Below are 22,426 nucleotides of genomic sequence, written 5' to 3' on the forward strand. Positions count from 1 at the left end.
AAATATTTAACCAAAGACAGTCCATTCCATTTATCTAACGTAGTACGTGTGTGCATGTATGGCCTATTGTATTCGGAAAATATAATTCGATGGCCACAAACTATATCCGTAATATATCGCGTGACTCGTCATAAAATCATCAATTTTTGAAACGAATTCAATTTTATCGTCTACGAAATCGTCTGGCTCGCAAAGACACGATATGTTCACAGAATTTGTGACAATCCTGACGTCGAAGAATTAGTTCGATGGCCATGGATCGGACAAGAAGCTATCCAGCTGCCGGAAGTCTTCGTCGAAGAATAGAATCAAATCTGCGAAATCGTAGCAAGATGGTCATCCTCTCGAACTCCGTCATCGGAGACATCGATGAAAAGTCGTGAAACTAACAATGTGGGAAAGTAGCTGAAAACTCTTCGAAGCTCATAAAATAACAAATACCGATATATCTTTGATTCGACAAGGAAGACGAGCAAGCCAGGGTTCAATCAATTCACGTGGCTCGCAGCTCTTTTCCCGCATGAGGGTAAGTCATATCGGAAGACTGAAAACTGTGTCTCGAGCGATGGAGTAATGAGCGATGGTTGACGATGGTGGAAAGTTTGCAAGAAAGATGGAGAGAGTGTGAGTAAAGGAAACAGCAATGTGACTTCCGCAGTTGCACACGCATACACGCATACACACCTCGCTCCTTCGAATTAATTTTACAAGTATAAGTTAGCGAAATGACATTATACGTGAAAACGAGTGAGGTGCTCGCTCCCGAAACAATCAACTGAGCTTCGTTTAGCGTTTACCTACCTACTATCTATACTCTCTATTAATGCTATACAACGTCGTTATTGATATTGTTAGGAATCAATCGATCCTTCTCCATCCTTCGCCGATCTCATTTACACGATACTCCTGGCATGACGATCTCGTTCAAGAGCGAATCGCTATCGATGGCCTAAAAATTGTACTTGTAGAATCGCACGCAATGTTGATGCGATACGTGGCATCGAAAAGTACAAACGGTATTAGACCGAAGTCGTCTTGTTCGTTACATCAAAAGAAGTTACGCCGTTCGGACATATTTCCTACATGTTGCTAACTTGATATTTGAGGGATGCATCGGTCCGTCAGACAATTTTAACGTAACGCGTTCGATGGATATCGACGTGTGCCGGGATTGGAATGTAGCGAAATTTTTGAATACCGAAGATCCACAGTGAAACGATCGAGTAACTCGTCATTCCTCTTCACTTCTGTCGTTCGATCGGTATTGTTCCTCCGATTTTTCTAGATTCGCTTGTAAACGAGACGAATCCTCTCGGCTCGTTGTCGAGTCGGATTTTAAACATTAATTGTCATAAACATTCTGGCCGCGGGACTCGACGCGAGATAGCTCTATAACGATCTGTCTTCAAATTTAGATGAGTGTCGTTGGCAAGTAGATTAGTTTTAACGATGATATACTCTCGATGGCAGAATTTTTAGACGCATGTTTTGGCGACATGCCAACACAGTCGCTGGAAAGCAAGAATCAAAGCAACAGTAGCGGATTTTCCTTAAATGTAAAACACCAATCGTAGAGATTTCTCGATTCTTAATTTTGTCGAAGAAACTTTTCTACCAAATCTTTCCCATTTCTTTTTTCTCTCGTTTCTTCTCCATTTTTTCTTTTTTTTTGTTTTTTTTTTTTTTTTCTTAAAGCTCGAACAAAGAGCTGAGAATCTCGTGAGCGTACCGCTCTTGTTGTTAGTCCCGAATTCTAGATTTTCACCCATGTCGGCTCTCCTATACCAAACACCGTCCACCTGAAACCTCGACATTCTCACTCACCCACAGGCCAACTGTAATACGTCGTGCACCTTTAGATCCTTAAGATAGGAAAGCCACAGCCGTAGATCGCGATAGAGGATAGTTAATTAGCGCATAGAGGAAGTACACCTAATAAATGATGCATTATACACATACCTATTATATATACCTATACATGGTGTTACTACCGGAAATACTTGAAGTAACGTTATTATGGATATTCATATATATATATATATATATATATTTAGTATATACTTATACATACATACGTACGTACATATATTATATATACATATACACGTTAGCGACGTACGTCGGTGGTATACTGGCATTGATATTTTTATGGTTTTAAAAAAAATACAACAACAAGAACAAATATTAGTGTCAGAAAGAGCGACAGAACGAAAGAGAGCGAAAATGTGAGCGTGAGTGAGCGAGAAATAGGAGTGAAAGAGAGCGAGAGAAAGAAATATCGGTTGGTCGGTCGAAGCGCGGAGAAATGAAGCGCGTGTACATAAACGAAACATTGAAACGGAAGATACGGATAAACGGGATAAAATAAATAAGGGGAGCTCTTATAAGCGTGTTATTACAAAAGGTGATTCGTTTTATCCTTAATGCGTGTCGAAGGATGGTATGCGAATACTACTATTGTTATCGTTGGTAATCGTTGGTCACATGAAGCGGTGATTTCACAAACGTACACACAACATACACATAGAGATAGACAATAAATTCTGTTCTTTAGTTAAGTAACACGCATATAGTTACATTGCGTTGTTCGGCTCGACCGCTGGGTAGGTAAGTTACAGATGTACGAACAACATATAACGCGATTAGAATTTGGGAAAGGTTTTTTTTTTCAGAGAACTCGATGTGCTTACCTAATTACGCGATCGTCATTTTTGGCTGCCTCATGCCGTTGCCTTACGGTGGAAAGATTAATATTTGCAATAAAAAAGGAAAATTTTCATAAAACGTTGCAGCTTTTTAACATTTTGATCGCTACGATTTTAAGTTTCATCATTTCGTCTAATATTTTTCCCCTTTTCGGCTTTCTGGTCTTTCCTTATTGCCGATGAATGTTAAGCTCTGGGTTGAATACGTTCGATCTACGTTTTCAACCGTCTGACATTGGCGTGATGCAAAGCTACGCACAACGTAATTGAAAAAGCCGCGGACTATGCAAACTGCAAAGAGGAGGATACAAGGAAACTATAACATGCAAACATGAAACAAGACGCTTCGACAGTTAAAACATAAAAAGAGCTCTATAAGTCGACAAAAAATAGTAATGTATAACGTCCCGAAGACAATATCTTTAACGATTTTATTAAAGGAAGCTATTCGAGATTTACCTCGAGAGAAGGCCTACGTTTTGCCACGTGTGTACGAGACGATAGATTGTAGAAAGATTGTCAAAGAAAAAAAAGAAAGAGAGAGAGAGAGAGAAAGGGTGAGAGCGAGGATGAAACGATAGAGAAATGAGAAGTTTTATGATGCAGGAGTTAAGGTGCTGTTTAGTTTAAACATTGTCGATCTTTTCCCTTTACAATCATTATGATTTTATCTTACTTGAATCAGCGCACTTTCTGTTACATCTATTTTGCAAACACTCAAATCCTTTTAACTTTTCTACATACTTCGTTCATTATAAACTTATTTCACAGACTATATGATATTTTTCTTGAAAGATTGCGACGAATGGATCGGTTCATTTGGATTTATGAGATGCACGAAATTTCACTGCACCCCATGAGTTATTATTTCGACTCTTCGTCTTAGAGGAAAATTATCTATAAGAATATTAACAAATGCTGAACACAAGTACAAGGAATCGTCAATATCTGTATATATCACTCGCAAAAATCGTAGCCGAATCAGAGACCTTGAGATCGCTGGGTCGATCGCCACATTGGTTCGGGCATGGAATAAAAGAGAAACTTGCAATTCTCCATTGGGAGTATTTTCAGTTTGCAAGGCGACACTAAACGCACACTTGTCACGCGCGCTGTAGTAGGTACCTCTTTCATTAATACAGATCACTCACGGTCTCGCTAGGTCTCTGATTGCCTGCACGGTTCTTTTACTTGCGAACTTATCTCGCCATAAATCTCTGTGGCAATAAATATCCCACTTTCCCCCTCCCGAAAGATGCATTAACTCCGCTTTGCAAATCGCACTATGCAAGAAATCCTTTTGATTAAACCTCCGAGTGCAGAGCTGTTTCTGATATGCCCTTAACCCTTAAAAGCTATTATTATTAAAAGAAAATTTCACCATGGTAGATTTCCTTTATTTTAAGAATTAATAAATTCAACGATACAAATTAATAAATCGATAATTTTTTATTAGTCGATGTTATACGAGAAGGGAAAAGATTATTGTTCCATAACGATTATAAATAACATTGCGATGATATTATAACGAGATACAGAAACCAGCATTGTCATTAAATTTGATCAATGATAGCTTTTAAGCGTTAAAATATTTGTTTCACGCGGGAGTGGCGACAAGTATTATAACGACAGACAGCCCAACCCTATCATGATTACCGAAAAGTATTTTTATAGAATACTCTTCGAGCCAGATATTTACATCGCGTTATATTCTATTCTATATATTATATTACATTAACATCAATGTATACGTGCGTGTACAAATTGTATATCATATTATATCATCCTACTCTGCTGGCAGATTTCATTGTAGTTATTATGCGTCCGAATGACGAGCCGACAACGTTTGTATTCGTCGCGAGACGGAAATTATGCGTTAAATTGATTATATATAAATCGTCCTTAAGATGAATATGCAAGTCTTCCTTCATTTTAATCTGCACTATTCGAAGTTGGAGGATGTTCGTAGGATTTAGTTGTACGGCGTACCTGCTGGTTGCGTTGTGTCCTCTGAGGGTGTGTGTCACTTCTACCCGAAATTATTTCCGGATAAAATCGCTCAACGACGATATTCTGTGTGTTTTTCAACACCCGATAAGTCGAAACATTGATTCGCCTAATCGTGGTCGTGTAAATCTGTAGATCAGAGCCGCGACACGTTAGAGAAATACTCGAAGACTAATGTAACTGAATAAGCCGTGTTTTGTTTCACGATAAACGTGTCGAAAATTCTAAGAATAATTGTAAAAGTTCCACTTCATTTTATACTTGACAAATTTTTTTAGGAAATTATAAAAAAATTTATCTTTGCTTGTTTTATTCGTATCGATCCTATGGTACTAATAGAACTTGAGAATGGCGTGGCAACACGAGATGTTCGAGATAGATACGCTTGTGTGTTATAATTTATATTGTGAACATGTGTCTATATTTTAAATGAGTAGTTGCGTTTACGTCGGAAGTAGACTGCGAGCGAACCGTAACATTTTCATAGAGGTTTGATACACCGATGATCTAGCCGAGGTTAAAATCGTTATAGTCGAGAGTTGCATAGGATCCCTTTGTTTCAGAAAGATTAAGAGAATCTCAAAGATCGAGATTCTATGGATTAATTTCATCTGTCCTCTTCCTAAAATCCTATGCATTTCTTCGAATCCTTCGCTTTGGTTGATTCCAGTTGTTCTGAAGTTTGCTAAAGTTTCTCAACAAGTTTGTCCAATACTCGCAGTACATTATAAACAATGTCCGTAATCGAACTTAAGGAACGCGTGCTTGTGGCTTTTTACGAACAATGTGAAACCGGAGCCACACCAAGAATGATCAAGGACCGCGTAAAAGAACAGGGGAAACGAAAACTAGTTGATATCAAACGAGTTGAATGATGCAAAGGTAATCAAATAAATATATGTACATTGCTAGATACGAAAAAAGAAACCTCATTAACTTAGGTGTATAATAATTGTAATCGTTGAATAAGTGTAACTATGTTGTACTAGTCATGAGACCGTCTCGTATCTTGATAAGCAACAGCAAGTCATTGTACTCGAGAGATTCGGACTGTTGTTACGACGAGACGGTTTCTCGGATCGGTTGTTTGTTAGTGTAATTAAATATATATATTTTTCATCCATTGGCTGACGTAAAAGTACCCGCGCTTCGCAATAAGATCGAGAAAGATTATGAAGAATGATTTCAAAAAAAAGAAAAAAAAGACAAGTGAACCGATTGCGTGCATTACTCGCAAAAAGTTATAAAAATCGAAGCGATTTAGATACCGATTGCATCGTTGAAGCCCGGAAGATTCACGATTCGTTGATTAAAGAATTTCTTGATCGAGAAGATTTGGAATTGCATGATCGTGCAACGCTTTTCCTAGGTTCGGAGTTCGTTACGTGCCATCGTTTAAAGGGTACATAAAAAACGGTCAGGAGCAAATGACATTAATCAAGGTGTCAGAGATAGTGTCAGAGACTTCCAAATGATACTCAATCATCGCATCGCGAATCCTTTGATTTGCCAACATTATGTTTGCATACGAAAGGCATAGGCGCAATGCCTTACCATCTATACGCGTTAATTCCGAGGCACCTAAGGAATTTTTTACAACAGCAGAAAGAAAGAAATGGATTTTTACATCCATTTTATTCGATCTTCAGTTTACGAACCGTATCAATCAAAATTGAACTTTCTGATAAGAAGAATCAAATTTTAAAACAATTCCCTTAGGTGTCCAGGTACTACACGCATTGTAATTCTTCCCTCGTACACTCGCTACTGCTATCGTATGTATTCTTCAGTTCGCCTAATATAAAGCGAGCTAACATAGTAGCATTGCAGCTAGGCAGTACAATATATCGTTGGAACTCCGACCCAAACACAATGACGGTCAAGAATAATTATTGTAATAAGAAAATGTCTTTCATTACTTTATTAAACGATCACGAGTACAAGTCGTGTTAGTTAAACGAATATACGTGTGTATATCCAATATAGAAGCAAGTTAAAGGGAGAGCCATTCGATAGGTCTTTGGTTCTTCGTGGGGTGCAAATAACTTTAGAGGATAGAGGATACGGCGTGGAAATGCGTTAAGATGTAATAAGAATGAAAATTATCTTTGAGATGTATCAAAAAAGAAAAAAAAATAGCGTAAAAACTAAGTCAAGCGAGGTTACACCGGAGATATCGCACTGTGAATGAGAATATTTATATTTTTACTTAGAAAAGTTATAATAACGTTTGTAATGTCTAATTCCCATCCGGTAAGGAATGTTTATAACGTTATTTTTCTAGAGTAAATATCTAAATGCTTATTATTATGTTATGACGAAACGTGCTCTCAAGCGAGATCTATTATTATACAATGCGTTATTTGTTCATTGTAAATATTGCGTTTGCTTCGATTACTTCACTATCTTTACAATTTCTCTATAAGCAACAGCAGCAGCATATATACATACATATATATATATATCAATATTACACTTATAACAATTACTATTGTTCTGTAAATCTCGTCGCGAGTGCCCACAAGGAATGTGCACGTACAATACAACTAATGTATTTCTCGTGGTGTTCATTACAATTTTACTGCTGTAAATATTATTTACGTTTAAGTTGAAAGAATGAGTGAATATCTCTATACGACTAATAGATAGGTGGCTATTATTTATCGCTAAAGTTACGAGAACATTATATTTCCTTGGTCTTTTTAAAGTGTCATTGTCAGTGATTAATTTCGATCTCATATTAAAAAAGTTCTACTATGAAGATTGTTTGATTAAAACATTCAGAGGATGGTAAAATTGACCATCGCAGAATAGAAAGAAAAGAACATTGTAATATGAAACAATCTCTTTCCTTTCGCTTTATATCTTCTTACCTTCGCTTGAAAGCGATTGGGACAGGAAAGACGAGAACGTTCTCAGTTAGTTATTATAAAACGTTATTATACGTCTTTTAACTTTACTGTCAATCTACCACGACCATTTGTTCGAATATTCCTTTATATCTTCATAGAAGGTATTTTGTTCTCTACCTGCGGTACCTGCGATTGATGGTTCTTAATCAGATTTGCTCCACTCACGTTTCGTCGTAAAGTGGGAAAAAATGGAAGCGCTGGAAACTGTGGCGAGAGTGCAGTATGTATGGTGTTAGCTGTATGAAATCATGTTACGTGTAATGTTATGTACTGTAAGATTAGAATACATCATAAAATGGTGATGGCGTGTACTGCTGGAATGTAATACATGTATCGAGTTACCCCTAAATACAGCCATTTTATAATGGATGTTTATCTGAGATCCACTCCCTTCACTATTTTTACGTAGAATACGCTAAAAGTATATGAAAAGAAGATGCACAGCACGGGATATTTAAACAGAAGTTTTAGATGTCTGACTTAGAAAGTGTTTATTAACAGAAAAGTTAATACCATCATCCATACAAATTAGCTTCTTAATAATATCTTAGTACTATATCGTATGAAATATTATTATTTTTATTCATATCCAAGTACTTCAAATGTTGAAAATCGTCGATGTGTCGATCCTAAAATACTTTACGCAAAAAGCGACTCTTTTTTCCAAATGAAATGATGGGTTTCAAATTTGCACTCACTCACGCTCTATATCAAAATCGCGGCATTATCGAAAATCGAATGCGATCGAATGTTCCCGTGCGTTTCACTCGGCGTTTGCGACATACACGCTACTATTTTATTGCGTTTTTACGTTGTGCTAGAAAATACTTTGTGATAAGTGATGAAAACGTATCAAAAGATAATCGCGTTTGAAATGTAATGATTCATTACTTTCGTATCGTTTATTGAGAATTAATCTGGAGATCAATCTTGTAACTGAAAAGTATGAAATGATACGGAATAAAGACCGTTATAGCAGCCATGGAGTCAATAACACTTTCAATAATGCAGAAACATAATAGGTTTGATTATAACGAAAGCTACATTAATTGTAATCAGATGATTCTTTTTTTGCTTCTTAACGATATTCTATAAATCGCGTTACAAATTGAAATATAACATCTATTACACGAATATTGACACTGGGAGATACTTAGATCTTTGGCGTTGATTTGTAGTTCGATTAAGAATTATTACCGTTTTTTCTTTATATTTAATAATAAAAGAATCATGATACAAAAAGCACATGTTATGTAAAAATAGAATAAAATCTACTATGTATATTTCCTGCAATGAAACCCGTACGAAGGTTCCAATTATATATATCGTGGATAATTTTTTTACAGATTAGGGTTTTAATGTACTGTATATAACATTTGGTAGAATTATATTCTTTCTTTGAAATTCTTAATATGATATTGACCGCGAAAATTCTTTTCCCCATTTAAAATAAACCAAATAAGCATCTAATTTTATGACAATACTGTGAAAATGATTTAAAAAAAAAATATTATCACTACTATAACATCGATTAAGTTTTCAATTTAATAATACATCAAATTTGGATTCCATTACTGTAAATAACTGTGAATAACTAACAAATTGGATAACCGAAATTATACAAATCTTAACATCCTGAGTGATATTAAACCTATCATTACAGTTCATCCTTGAGTAATGTGTACCTGTTTTTACTAGGTGCTAGTTTCTTAAATGTAGATTCTGGTGGGGTTGTAGGCACCTTAATTTGTCCAACAACTTGTGGTACTTCATTACTACTAGGATCTGGCCCATAATGAAACTCTCTGTGTAACTTTCCTGAATATAAATCTTGTAGAAAACCTTTTAATTTTCCTTCTATATGAATATCATGGAAGTTTGGAAACAGGTACATATGTCTAAAACTATCTATGGCAATTAGAGGCAAATCTGCTGGAGTCTTTCCTAGATGATGGAGAGGATGAGCAAATTTCACCCCATTTGCAGTTAAGAAATTTACATTTTCTGAAATAAGATAAAATATTGTATTTGCTTATCACTTGGGCATTATCTTTTTAGATATCAGTACTAGTACTTTACTTACGTTTTTCATCAATTAATGTTCTCATTACTACATCTTTATACATTTTAACACTCTCAACATCATCAGGGGCATGAAACAATATGAGGAAGGGTAAAGCTTCCTCTGTTAATTCCTCAGCATTTTCAAATGTGATTTCCCTCACCAAAGGAACACACTTCTCTTGTGCCCAAACATTTAATTCATCAAAGTTATTCAAACTTCCATGGTATGTTTCATCCTCATCATTAGAAAGTGCCTTATCAGATCGGAAGACAATTATAGGTTCTCCTGGGGGGTGCATAGCTTTGCTTGCATTCCTAGTTGTATTCCCAACATTTAAAAATTGTTTTGAATTTTAATTTGTATACACTTATCAATACATATACAGTAAACTATTATTAAACTACAGTAAACTATTATAAGATTATATAGTAAACTATCTGGAGCATAGGTTATTAAATATTCATATTTGTATATGTATATATTATGCAGTATTTAACACAAAGAAGTAGGACAGGTCTTTAAAACATAAAAGAAGAAAAAGAGGGAAAAAGAGGAAAGTGCTGAACGAATACAGTTGTGTGAATAAAAATTTAAAGGTAATGTCATCTAAATTATGCTCAATATTTTACTTACAAAAAGTGAAAATGTTCCCCAATTTCACAATTCTGAGCTGAGCATGTGCTTGTTAGAGAAAAGAATAGAATAATTACACACATGTTATAGAAGCATTAAAAAAAGATTTCCTTGGAGAACATGAGTCAACATATGCGAATCACTTATATATATATATATATAGCATTAGAATTCTTACCCAAATCCAACATGAAATTGACAATCATCCTTTAGATTAGTGGCAACCCTTCTAAACATCCCATATTCAGGAACATCCTTTCTATCAAAATATCCAATGATCATTCTCTTTTTATCATCTAAGTTGGTTAATTCCTTTAAATCGTAAAATTCCTTAATAGGATCCTCTAATTGTTTCCTTATAAATTCTTCGAAGGCTTCTACTGATCGTTGACCTCTGTATTCTCGTTTGGTTGGTTGACCATTCCTTATTACTTTTAAGGTTGGGTATTTAGTAATGTGAAATCTTGATGCAATGCCAGCTAGAAAATAGTTTTTAATTTTGTAATAAATTCTATACACACAAAGTTATTTTAATTTCTTATATATATATTATTTTCTTCTCAACTCTATCTACTTACATTCTCTTTCACAATCTACTTTTGCCATTACAACTCTTCCTGGTTCAGGAAATGCATTTCTTATTTTATTTGCAGCTTCTTCAAAAATAGGGGCTAACGAATTACTAAAACGACACCATTGTGCATAAAAATTTATTAATACCAATTCATTTGTTGCTGAAACACACCATATAAAATCGTAATATTTTCGCCACTGTAAGAAGTTATAAAAAATTTTTATTTAGATCTTTATCGAAACAACTTACCAAGCGTCATATCGATATTTTGTTGAGTGAGGGATACCGCGCCTTCGTTTGCATTATTTGCTAAATTGTTTGGCAAAAACGTCTAAAAGATACAACACACTATAATTATACACACTATCACTTTATATAATAATCTTAAGATACATCGAAATATATTTACAACGGTCGTAATATATCACATGACATATATAGGGTAGTTCAAATTGGAAAAGATTTATTAAAATAACAGGAGCGCATTAAAAATTATATTATTTTCTAATATAATCCCTTAGGTTTTGATTTTCGTATATTGTATCTTGTATTTTTTAAATTTGAATCACTCACAAGAAATATGTACAATTATTATACTTGTATATAGCTTTAGTAAGTTTGTTTAATAAATTTTTGAGGTTATTTTATGCGTATGTGTACAGGTTATACCACTTTATAAACAATGAAATTAGATTCGATGACATTAAAATAATACGAAACATAATGGGTTATGATAACGGAAAATGGACTTTCTAAAATCCTTAGGTTCTTAAATACGTGTCACACTGCGTATCGCTAGCGGTATTCAAAAAATTTGTACCACTTCCTTTAAGACAGTACGATATATTATTTCGATTAATACTCACCATTAAACAAGCAAATATAAGTACTTTGAAATCCAAAATATCACAGAAGACCAACATGATATGATCTTATAATATAAATTTGATCAAGCAACACCTATTTGAATAACCATCAGTAAGCAGCTGTCTATGCATTAAATGCCACGAATTTGCGGTACATCGATGCCTAGTAAAATATTCTCGAGGCATCGATTCAACAGGGATGGCACAGGTATCGCATAAATTCTCTATGTCAAGGTTATACCTGTTTCGTTTCTTTGTTTAATGTATTATCTGCTATCACTGTGTCCCATTCCAATACTAATCTCTTATTCCATTATCTTCATTTTCTCTAGTTAGTATCCTAGTATTTATGCGTCTAGGAACTTTTCGTACTGTTGGAAGCATTGTTATATTTTCCTCTAAATTGACCAATCGTATTCTACTACGTTCGTACACATTACATAAAAAGTTTCTAGATCATTTGAATCTACGGCGATATGTTATATCTTGTGCTCGCTACAATCTTGAATTAAAAAGTATAGAAAAATGCTAGTAGTGAATGCTTACACAGAAAACTAATTTTATATGTGACGCATTTAATTTCCTTTACGTATGTCTTTCTTCTCTCAAACAAAAGTATTGTATGACTTATATTTTTCAGGAAATACGAAAAGTACTTCTAACTGTATGATGCATATTATTATAAAATTACTGATTTATAATCTTCGTAAAATTTCCATTAATTGTTTATACAAAATCTAATCATATGGTTAATTTACAAAAATCAATTGAAAGTTAAAAACACTTTATACAGTACCCAATAGATTCAATAGATTATGGAAAATCTTGAAAGCATCTTTTACGTAAAACTGTTAGGATCTTCCCTCTTTGCAAACTTTAACTGGCTAAACATTTTAATTTACTCTTTTCCTTAACAATCGCATCCCAAAAAAAGATCAACTATTCTTTCGTCCGTAACAAATATACTTATAGGAGAATTCGTTGCGGAAGTGGATTAAAATAATCGTATATTCCTAATCTCCGTATAAAAATGAATTATTGGGCACGCAGAAAACGACAATAACGTTCGCTGTGTATTTTACTTTGTTGTACGACCATGACTTCACAGATTCTTTTATTTCCCGACGAAATTTCAACTACAGCTGGTTGAGTCTTCGGTCCTTGACTAAATTTCCATTGAACGAGTACGAAGACTCTCTAGGTACTTGCTTGAACAATAGTTTGTGACTAAACAAGATCGTAGCAAAATTTGTTATACTGTCGTGTAAACCACAGATTAACCATAATTTAGAACAAAATCCAATTTTCCTTATTTTGCGTTTATTTTATAGCTCCATCGGCTATTACTATATTTCGCCTTCGCAACACAGGTTGCACTAATGTGATGAAATCTTGTCGACGTATCTGACTTAGTTTAACGCAGTTAAATCGGGTATAGTCGCTTGACATAAGTTTCCGTCAATAGCTTTGTTAGAATGGCAGTCGGAATGACTTTGAATTCGTAGGAACCTTTGCGTTGCCGACATTTTTAGTCCTCTCTGCAGGATGTATTTCGAATGTACCGATGTCAATCTTGTACCTGAATAGACCAGCCGCACGTCCATAACAGCTTGTCAAACAGTTGCTCGTGAATTTTCTTTAAGCTTTCGCGATAAGTACAAAATTTCAACTCTACATTTTTATGTGTATAAGCATGAGTGTTTGTACAAATTGACTTAATATAGATCATGATTAACTTTAACGCGTAACAGCGACACATATTTGCCGGCATTCTTTGACACTGGATCTGCTGCACCGCTGGATACTAGTTGAACAAACGACTCTGTTGAAAGATAAAACCACACAATGCGTCAAGGGACTCTGCATCCGACGAATATTTCTTTTCTGAGAAAAACTGACACGACCAGGGCTGAATTAATGTTTTTAAAATCGGGACTATTGATGCAGCCGCGGTGCCCCCCTTCATAGAAAAACGGGGTAGAAGGGAGGATATTGAAGTGAAATAAATTTACGTAAATATAAAATAAAATTTATTTTAATATAAAGTTTTAAAATACAATTGCTTATTTTAATTTTTTTTATTTTTACAAATGTTTTCCTAACCATATATAATATAAATGTACCGCATATATAGAGTCCAGCCGAATAACATGTAGAAACGGACACGAGGCGATCGTTTAAAAAATTAATTTACTAAGCATTTTTAACCTTTCGTTCGTACTCAGCCGCAGTCGTTAATACTCAACCCGTTACTTAAACAGATAAGCGACGTAATCCCGGTGGCCAGCACTGACTTTTGACAATATTCGTTTAGACACACATTGCTCTTTTAACTAGGAAACTTTATTAACTGTAGCTTTTGTTCGCGACTGATATAAATTCATGTGATAAATTCGTAGTTAATTAATATTTGTAGCCGAATTAATTATTAATTATTAAACCATTAAATCATCCCATTTCGTTGCCACGAGTACAAGTAGATGGAGTTCTACTGTAATACTACTAATTGTAAGAACCTTTTTTCGGTAAGTCGTTCATAATATCGGAAGGAAGGAAAGATCTACAAGAAGCGAGGGCATATTCGCGAGGTCGTTAATTTTATATCAAATCCCTTTTACGATCCTACCTGGAACAACGTGGGTCTACTCTGGAAAGAAGCAATTATCCATTTTAATTCCTCGTTGACTTGACATGGGGTGTACACGGATGTGTTAGACTGTTTGATCAGTCCGGCCATCCGAAGTCGTTTGGGTTTCTCCTGATTCGTTCCCGGAGGTTGGCACACAAATCATATTCAGTCAGTCGTAGTCCAGAATTTTGTCGTTTCTTTTTTTAACTTTCGTCGATCCTCGCCTATCGTCCCCTGACCTGCATCCTTGCAACAAAAGCGGTCGGTCGGCACGATTGAGACAATAGAGAAACCAGGACTTGTGGCCTACTAATTAAAATCTATCGATGAAAGATGGGCCGACGAAGGGTGAACGCCGACTCATTTTTTTCTCCAACTATCGTCGCTTTCCTCCAAGGTGTCCCTTTCGAAATTTACGCTGGCCACTTTGACTGCAGCGCAAATGCTTCTAAGACCAGCTAATTTTTTGGCTTCTAACTGGACTAATACTCCATCTTTTACTGCTGCTAAATGTACGCTTGAACCCTTCGTTCCTATCATATTTTAATCATTTTCTCGAAAAATTACTCGTTTTTAATTGCATAGCCTCATAATATATCGCCCACCCCCTGCCGTTTCCACCATAATTTCCGTCTCTCTACTATCCTTTACGAGTCGGAAACTTTCTGTTAATTGTTTGCAACTTTCCCAACTCTGACCTGTGCACTGACACAACTGCTCTTTTGGTACGGCGCGATCATAAATGCCGCGTTGCGTAATGAATCCGCGTATAATGTGACGGCTCCCTTTGAACGGTAGATATTCTCACGGGTCCCATGGTACCCCGAAGTTGCTCCCTGATTCTAGTTTTTATTCTGCCGTTTCTTTCCTTTTCCTTTCTTTCTTCGTCTTAAACGCAACAGGTCGTATTATGACGAGGGTGTTATTCCCTTCGAACGGGAGTACCGTGAGTGACCCCTACAGCTCGATTCTTCCGTCTCTAGAACGAAGCACAAATTTATGGACTTGGGATCGTCGTTTTGAGACAGGTACATGCTTTCCTCCTGTTCTCGCACCTTGCACGTCGTTAATTCGTCCCCACGAAAATACGTTTTCGGCATCTTTGATCATTTGGAAACAAATATGGGGTGGACTGGGGTTGGAAGTAACAACGCGCGAAACAAATAAATTAAATATTTTAAGGAGTAAATTTACCTATTTTTACCTGCGTTTCTAAGTCTCTTCTTTCTTTACGAATATAATTGTTTCATTTATTGCATATAATTCAATCGCATACATATTTTGATTTTTTATACTTTGATCGATAATTTTGGCATTACCTATTCCAATGTTAATTCCAATGTTAAATCGTTATGATTTCTACAATATCAGAAAAATACGTGAGTTTGAGAGAATAATACTCTTGTAACTATAGTTGTTATTTTCGATTCCAGCCTATCTTATCTATATCAATATTGATAATCTATCGGCGTCCATCTGCAAACGATCTGTAATAAATGATTATCGTAACGCGACCAGAAGAACCTCCTTGTAAGCTACTAAAACTGCTCTCTCTTCAAGTCAAGTGATTAATGACGAAGCACTGTTTGGTATCCATTTGTCTGAACCTGAGCAGACCACAACAACGAACTCGTACGCTAATCGGATTGTAAGACCTTATTAGAATCGGTTGAATTTTACAAGAATAGATTACTTAATAATAAAATTCAAATGAAAAATATGTAAATAAACCATAAATAAACAAATATCGGACATACTTTTCCAAATATTTAACAGTAGCCGAGTAATACGCGATACGAAAATATTGTCTGTTATTAGAATTAGCCTGTTTACGTATAAGATTGTCACAGATCTTTGGTAAACTAGACTCTTGTTTAGGGCCTTGTAATCCTAACCCGATTATCAGCTATATGTCAGATTGCGAGATAGATCCGACTAATCTTGTTCTGCAGCAAGCTACATGATCCGGTAAGTCTCAAATGGGCTTTCTTCTCTTAGAGAGAAGTCGTGAGCGACCACGTTACGCCGATCATCGTGTGAAAACTGCAAAGTCTCGCTCCATTAGCTGCGAAGACTAGTTCCATTGTCGGGTCTATTGTCGGGGAACGTGGCCCGTCTCTTTCTTTCTCTTTCTCGTTTTTCCCTCGCCGTCGTCTATTTCGTTTTTTTCTCCTTCTCCTTTCTCCTATACCGTCTCTTCTACGTTTTCTTCCAGATCCGAGCATAAGTTAGAAACCCGTCAAGACTAGTGACCTGCTGATCCCGATGATGCCTCCTTCGGTCAGGTAAATCGCGTATAAAATTGGCCCGTAGTCAAGAAAGAAAAGGTTCGATCCCTAATGACGTCTCCACGAACAGACCATTATCAGGAAAATGCCTTCCACTCATCATTCAGCGTGTAGGTGCCATTCGGAATCGTATGGGATCGAGAAAAAAGGTATTTTTGGTAGGAATAAACATTAATTCTTGTATATGGTATACGATTATTTGGCTTCAATCGTAAAAACGTAGCTTACCTCGAGCCTTCAATCTTTTACAAAAGAGCGTCGAAAGACTATTATTGCCCAAAAAGAAATATATTGATACTTACCTTCAGGTCTTTGTACAAAATAACGGTGCCGTTATTTTCTTAAACTCGCGCGAGTATTTCGATTCTTCGTGAGATCGACAAGTCGAGCATATCGAGAAAAAATAGTGGAAGCTGTTGTTTCACGTACGAGCATAAATCTCGGAAGAGAATATAAGAAATCGGGGACAAGCGAGTTCTTATTGCGGACAGGCGAAATCTGACCTGCGTCGTCCTTCCGATTTGCATCGGTCCATCGCTTCTGAATGTCTCTTAAAAATGCGCGGCTTTCGCAGAAACATCGAACGTTCCAACGAATGCACAAAGCGTACTTTACACCCCCGCAGTTCCCTCCGTTTACCGATTGGACACACACTACTGTGTCCACATTGCATTTTCGATCATCGCTCCTTTGATCGCTGGTTTAAGAACCGAATTTTTAAGAAAGTCAACTAGATGTTCGACTTTCTTTGGGGATCGACAGTAAAAGTATCGAATATTTTATTAGGTTCATGAATATGAAAGATCGTTTGAATTTGATAGGCCAACAGTGTTCATTAAACTTTGTGTGAAACATGGATTTCAGAACGAATGGGTTCAAAGAAGATTAAAGACATTCTACTTGGACTTTTTTTTTGATGCGTGAATTATTTAAAAAAAGAATTGCAGTAGTTTCATCTTAAGAATTTTTGAATTATACTACTCGCTAATAAATATTTCCAAGAAACTACGTGAAGTGAAAATTTTATTTGAAGAAACATTTCGTATAAAAATCGTCGAAAAAAAGAGACGATCGAATGGCAAATCTTTTCGTCCGATGAAGTACAAAAAATAGTTAAGAATGAAACATTTCTTTCGAACGATGTGTTAACTTTAATGAATGAGTGATACTCGATCGTTTGAATTTTAAAATTTTAAAACTTTTACATTTTTTTCGCTTGTGAATCTCATCGTTTCGTTTAGTAAATGTTGTTTGTGAATGTACACAGGAAAAGGTCGCTTATTTTGCATCAATACAAAATAATTACATAGCGAAAGAGAGAAAGAGAGAAAGAAAGAGAAAGGAAGAGAGAGAGTGAATTTTTAGAAAAATTCTCGTCCTCAGGGGATGATTGTTCACGTGGGAGTACTGTTTACTGGTAGAACAATTTATTTCTAGCTACGATGCTAAGCGGCTTATTAGGGCACAATGGCGAGCCTGAGCAGAGGACGGTAAAGGGTTGCTCGGGGGTGTTCCCGTCCTCCGTTTCATTCTTTCACTGTGACATCACCACAAGATTTACGATGATGTTGCAGTTGCAGCTCCACCAGCATTCGGCTGGACACATGTCAGACAGTACTGTTCAATTTCCATGCTTTTTGCCAATACGGTGCTTTCTATGAACATGACAAACAATGACAAGTCCCCAGAGAATCTGTTTGTGGTCACTGGAAAATATTTTAGAAGATCGATGGTCTGGCATCTCTCTGTACACGTGACATCAGATGTTCCTCGACGCCGGAAATTAATAATCTGTTTCCGGTATGCGTCTGACGCATCGCTCATGCATTTAATATCAATGTAGCTTAACCGCGTCGTTGCGGAGACTTCATCAAAGTTGGATGAATGTCGTATAAAAATAGCGAAGGACCTATGGACTCGCGATAAAACTTTAATATATTCGGTATTTGGTTTAATGCTATGTTGCTTTGGAGAGACGCGTTACTCTCGTAGATAACAGCGTCCTTCGTCAACTGACAAAAGCATCGATACTATCGGGACAAGTTGTTCCTTTGAAGCTGAATAAACAAGATTCGAAGGAAGTCAAGGAAAGATTATTCGATAAAAATTCACCGTACCTATGTTTAAAACGATTGAATGGGACGTTGACAGAAGACAGCGGGTCGGTCGTCAGATCTAGAGAATATCTTTCTTTGCGAGAGTTATCTTCTATGCGCCAAGTGCATCGTTTTGTCCTCATTCTTGCGCCAGCAGATTTGTCACAGTACCTGCAAAAGGCTCCTGTAGGCATTGTACATTCGGAAAAGCGCAATGATGATGGCTATCGTTATATATACCTGGCAGTGGCCAGTAACGCAAAAGTTTCATCACGTGGTCCTGCCAATAATCGCTTTACGACCAACATAAACCGACACTTTGACCAGCTTTCGTAGCTCACTTTCAATTGATACGATGTATTGTGAATGCGGTCTTCCAACACTGACTAAGATCTCTTATAGATTTATGGTACGACGTATACCACAAAGCGCACCAAGATCTTAGGAAACTGGTCTTCGTTATCGCGCGCTTCCGTGCATCAGAGCGATCGTCGCGGGTCTCTCCACGCTTTGATACGTCTTTGCAAATCTCGTCCGCCTCCATTCAACGCGGTCAAAGAACCTTTAAATACCGTAAAAATTTTACTTCGACTCCTTTCATCTAACTGCAATGCTTCAACTTTCCCAACCACTTGATTCTACGGAATTTTGTCGTCCTTGCGTAAGTTTCTTTGCGAGACAACCCTACGTCGCTCTCAATTATTGTTAAAACGGAACGAGCATGACGAACATGTTGAAAAGCAAATTAAAAAGTTGAATGATTTTGTGAATTCCTTGAAGAAATATGCTACCAATTGTCAATATGTAAACGTTAAAATGGCAAAAGGATAATGGATTTGATAAAAAGGTAATTCAAGAATTGAATGATTTCATCGAAATATAATTGTTTTATATAAAGTAAGATACGACTTCTGTGTCCGACAATTTGCCATTATATAATTGCAACAACGTGCATCGCATTCGACACGGAGAGACGTCGGCACGCAGGACCGCTAATTAAGCCCAAATTCCTTATCCACTAATTAAACTTGAACGATTAAGCTTATTCCTCCTACCGTTTCTACCGATAATTATTACCCTGCAGATCGACTGTTCCTCGAATCTTGGGCGGTCGAAGCAATGATTTCACCTGGAGGTCGATTGCTATTTAAGCAGTGCGGTACGAAAAAAGCCCGAACGATATTGGGACTACGTGAACGAATTCAAGAAACGTTTCTTTACCAAACAAATTAGCGATCTCATTTAACAATATTTGATATAACACGGAATTTATGTTATAGGTATATAAAAATAAAACGGATAAATGCAAACAAACAAGATAAGATTGAAAGAATGGAATCAGGTTGCGTAGAAAACATCTACAGACTTTTTCGAGTTTGCCCATCAGGAATAAACAATTGTACGTGCCTACTGTAAAACATGGCGAACCGTAGAAACTAGATGGTCTCCAGAGAATACGGTAGGATTCACGAAGACTTTTCTCGGTGGCATAAGGCAGCCCCCAGGGACGACCACAAAAGGTGCGTAGCCTCGATCCTCGATCCTCTATCCGCAGGGTTGATTTATGAGCGAGTGGAGGGGAGGGCGCATGCGCACCAGGCTGCGAGATTCACTGGGGTCTATCCCCACCTCCATAGAAAACCCGGCAGAGCATTCAGCCTCCTCCCTTCTTCGTCAGTTCCTTGTCCACTCGGTTATTAAAACCGAGGCGACACGGCCGGCAACCGGCAATTATCTGGCGAGCCTTCGAAGCCGCGCACGCTTCGATCCGCCAGATACAGCGTTTCTCAGTTTTCTTTTCATTCTCATTTTCGTTTTTGTTCTACTCGAACGTGGTGGCAGTGATCAAAATCACGGAAATACCTTGTGTTCCATTTCACCTCACGATTACCCAAAATTAGCAGAGGATTTTAATATCGTTTCTAAGGACAGTACCATGGATACCAGGAAGTGAAGTGATGGCACAAGTGATACCGTATCAACAGGTCCGCGACAACGGGTCCGTAGAAATATAGCGTATCATATCGGTGAAATTCTAGTGTCAAACGTGAAGATTATTTTCGATCAGTTCTGTGAAACGTTTATTCAGAAGTGACCGCTCCTGCATCATGCTATCATCAAATTATTCGAGTATTCGCTTGCAACATTTAGGAACAAGAAGCGATACTGTAAACTGAATTTCTTTACCAGATACGGTTTTTATAAAGTGTTCAATTATTCATATTTTGTTTATGTTATAGATGTGCATGCCGACGATGGCACCCATGTCCAGCCTCCCAATGCCGATGCACCAACCTGCTAGGATCGATTACAGAAGTCCAAATATTCATTATCAACCGTACAATCCGACGTTCAGCAGTCATCACCATCAAACCAGCCAATCAGGCTACTGGTACTCTGGATCCATGAACCACGGTCAAATCACGGAGGCGTTAACGCCGCCGGCGTACACGATGGCAAATGTTGCTACCAGTACGACCTCGTGGGCAACAGAGACTCATCTTGCGCAACCTCAGCTCACGAATATCTCGGCCATACAACATTATTCACTGCCGCCGAGTCCATCGGATCTATCACCCAGTCCACAAAATCACTCTCCGCCTTATCAATGGCCCCTCACACCGCCGTCTGAACATGTGTTCCTGAGTACGGAGGATCCTGGAAAATCTGGCAGAAAATGTATCAGATGTAGATGTCCAAATTGTCAAACAGACGGCGCAGCTCAGGTTGGGGTCGACGGCAAGAAACAACACCTTTGTCACGTTTCAGGATGCGGTAAAGTGTATGGCAAAACTTCTCATCTAAAGGCGCATCTGAGATGGCATACCGGCGAACGACCTTTCGTCTGTCACTGGCTGTTCTGCGGCAAAAGGTTCACGAGGAGCGACGAATTGCAGCGTCACCTTCGAACGCATACTGGCGAAAAGAGATTCGTGTGTCCTGTATGCGACAAGAGGTTCATGAGGAGCGATCATTTGACAAAACATCTGAAAACACATGAGAACCAGAAAAGGAGAAGTTCCACGAATAAAACGGAGTCGAATAAAGAGAATTCGTTGCCCGCTACAACTGAACAGAATTTGTATCCTCCAGCTGGAGTACAATATGCTATAATTTAGGATCATAGATTTGTACAATTATTGTACGTAGACGTTTGTTATCTACATAATTTTTACATGGTAATGTAGAAAAAATTGGAAAGATGACTAATAGAACGGAGCAGGAGTAAAGGAAAATATCTGATACTTTCTATTAATCTACTTTTTCGTAGTCTACATTTAGAATTGTATTGGGTTTATCACTTTGGTTAGTCATCTTTTCAGCTCTGTGTTACAATTGTGTCCTTCTTTGTAAATAATGTTATTTGATCACTTCCTTACTGTTGTTGTATATACTACTATATTAATTATTGTATATAGAAAAACGATATATTTTTGTACAGAACATATCGTAGATCTATATTTAAATTGTATAATCGGAATAAAAAAAAAAAAAAAAAATAATATAATAACAATGGTTTGTACCTTCTGATAATTTTAAATTCGACGATACCAATCGTTACCGTTGCACGATTTAAAGCGAGCCAATAGTAAATTTCATGCGGACTGAAGCCTCGATTTACCGTGAAAATTCACATAATAACGAATCATC

General features: G+C 36.9%; 3 protein-coding genes across 12 annotated transcripts in view; 2 read left to right on the forward strand and 1 right to left on the reverse strand.

Annotated features, from left to right (window-relative positions):
- LOC122574488 (neo-calmodulin-like) overlaps positions 1-7,993 on the forward strand; it is an 85,360-nt gene extending 77,367 nt beyond the window's left edge. For all 6 annotated transcript variants that reach the window (XM_043742146.1, XM_043742147.1, XM_043742144.1 and 3 more), the window contains one exon: positions 213-7,993. In XM_043742146.1, the coding sequence (XP_043598081.1) occupies positions 213-244 (32 nt within the window). In that variant the 3' untranslated portion in view covers positions 245-7,993. The remainder of the gene's footprint in view (positions 1-212) is intronic.
- A 105-nt stretch (positions 7,994-8,098) lies between these two features.
- LOC122574487 (endoplasmic reticulum resident protein 44) lies at positions 8,099-11,933 on the reverse strand. 2 transcript variants are annotated; one of them, XM_043742142.1, is made up of 7 exons: positions 11,763-11,933; positions 11,146-11,227; positions 10,901-11,056; positions 10,501-10,801; positions 10,323-10,370; positions 9,708-10,003; positions 8,099-9,628 (listed from the first exon to the last, which is right to left on the reverse strand). In XM_043742142.1, exons 1-7 carry the CDS (start codon positions 11,817-11,819, stop codon positions 9,282-9,284), a joined length of 1,287 nt encoding a protein of 428 aa, XP_043598077.1. In that variant the 5' UTR covers positions 11,820-11,933; the 3' UTR covers positions 8,099-9,281. The 2 variants fall into 2 exon arrangements, with proteins under 2 accessions (XP_043598077.1, XP_043598078.1); XM_043742143.1 differs by lacking the exon at positions 10,323-10,370 and having other exon boundaries at positions 11,763-11,930.
- Positions 11,934-16,704: 4,771 nt separating this feature from the next.
- Positions 16,705-22,145, forward strand: LOC122574129 (transcription factor Sp3-like). Of its 4 annotated transcripts, none has more exons than XM_043741331.1 (2): positions 16,705-16,828; positions 21,016-22,145. In XM_043741331.1, exons 1-2 carry the CDS (start codon positions 16,811-16,813, stop codon positions 21,892-21,894), a joined length of 897 nt encoding a protein of 298 aa, XP_043597266.1. In that variant the 5' UTR covers positions 16,705-16,810; the 3' UTR covers positions 21,895-22,145. The 4 variants fall into 4 exon arrangements, with proteins under 4 accessions (XP_043597266.1, XP_043597268.1, XP_043597265.1 ...); XM_043741333.1 differs by lacking the exon at positions 16,705-16,828 and adding an exon at positions 20,178-20,295 and having other exon boundaries at positions 21,016-22,144; XM_043741330.1 differs by lacking the exon at positions 16,705-16,828 and adding an exon at positions 20,499-20,943 and having other exon boundaries at positions 21,016-22,144.
- The last annotated feature ends 281 nt before the right edge of the window (positions 22,146-22,426 follow it).

Source organism: Bombus pyrosoma, linkage group LG13, assembly GCF_014825855.1.
Source record: "Bombus pyrosoma isolate SC7728 linkage group LG13, ASM1482585v1, whole genome shotgun sequence".
In the NCBI taxonomy this organism is placed as follows: Eukaryota; Metazoa; Arthropoda; class Insecta; order Hymenoptera; family Apidae; genus Bombus; species Bombus pyrosoma.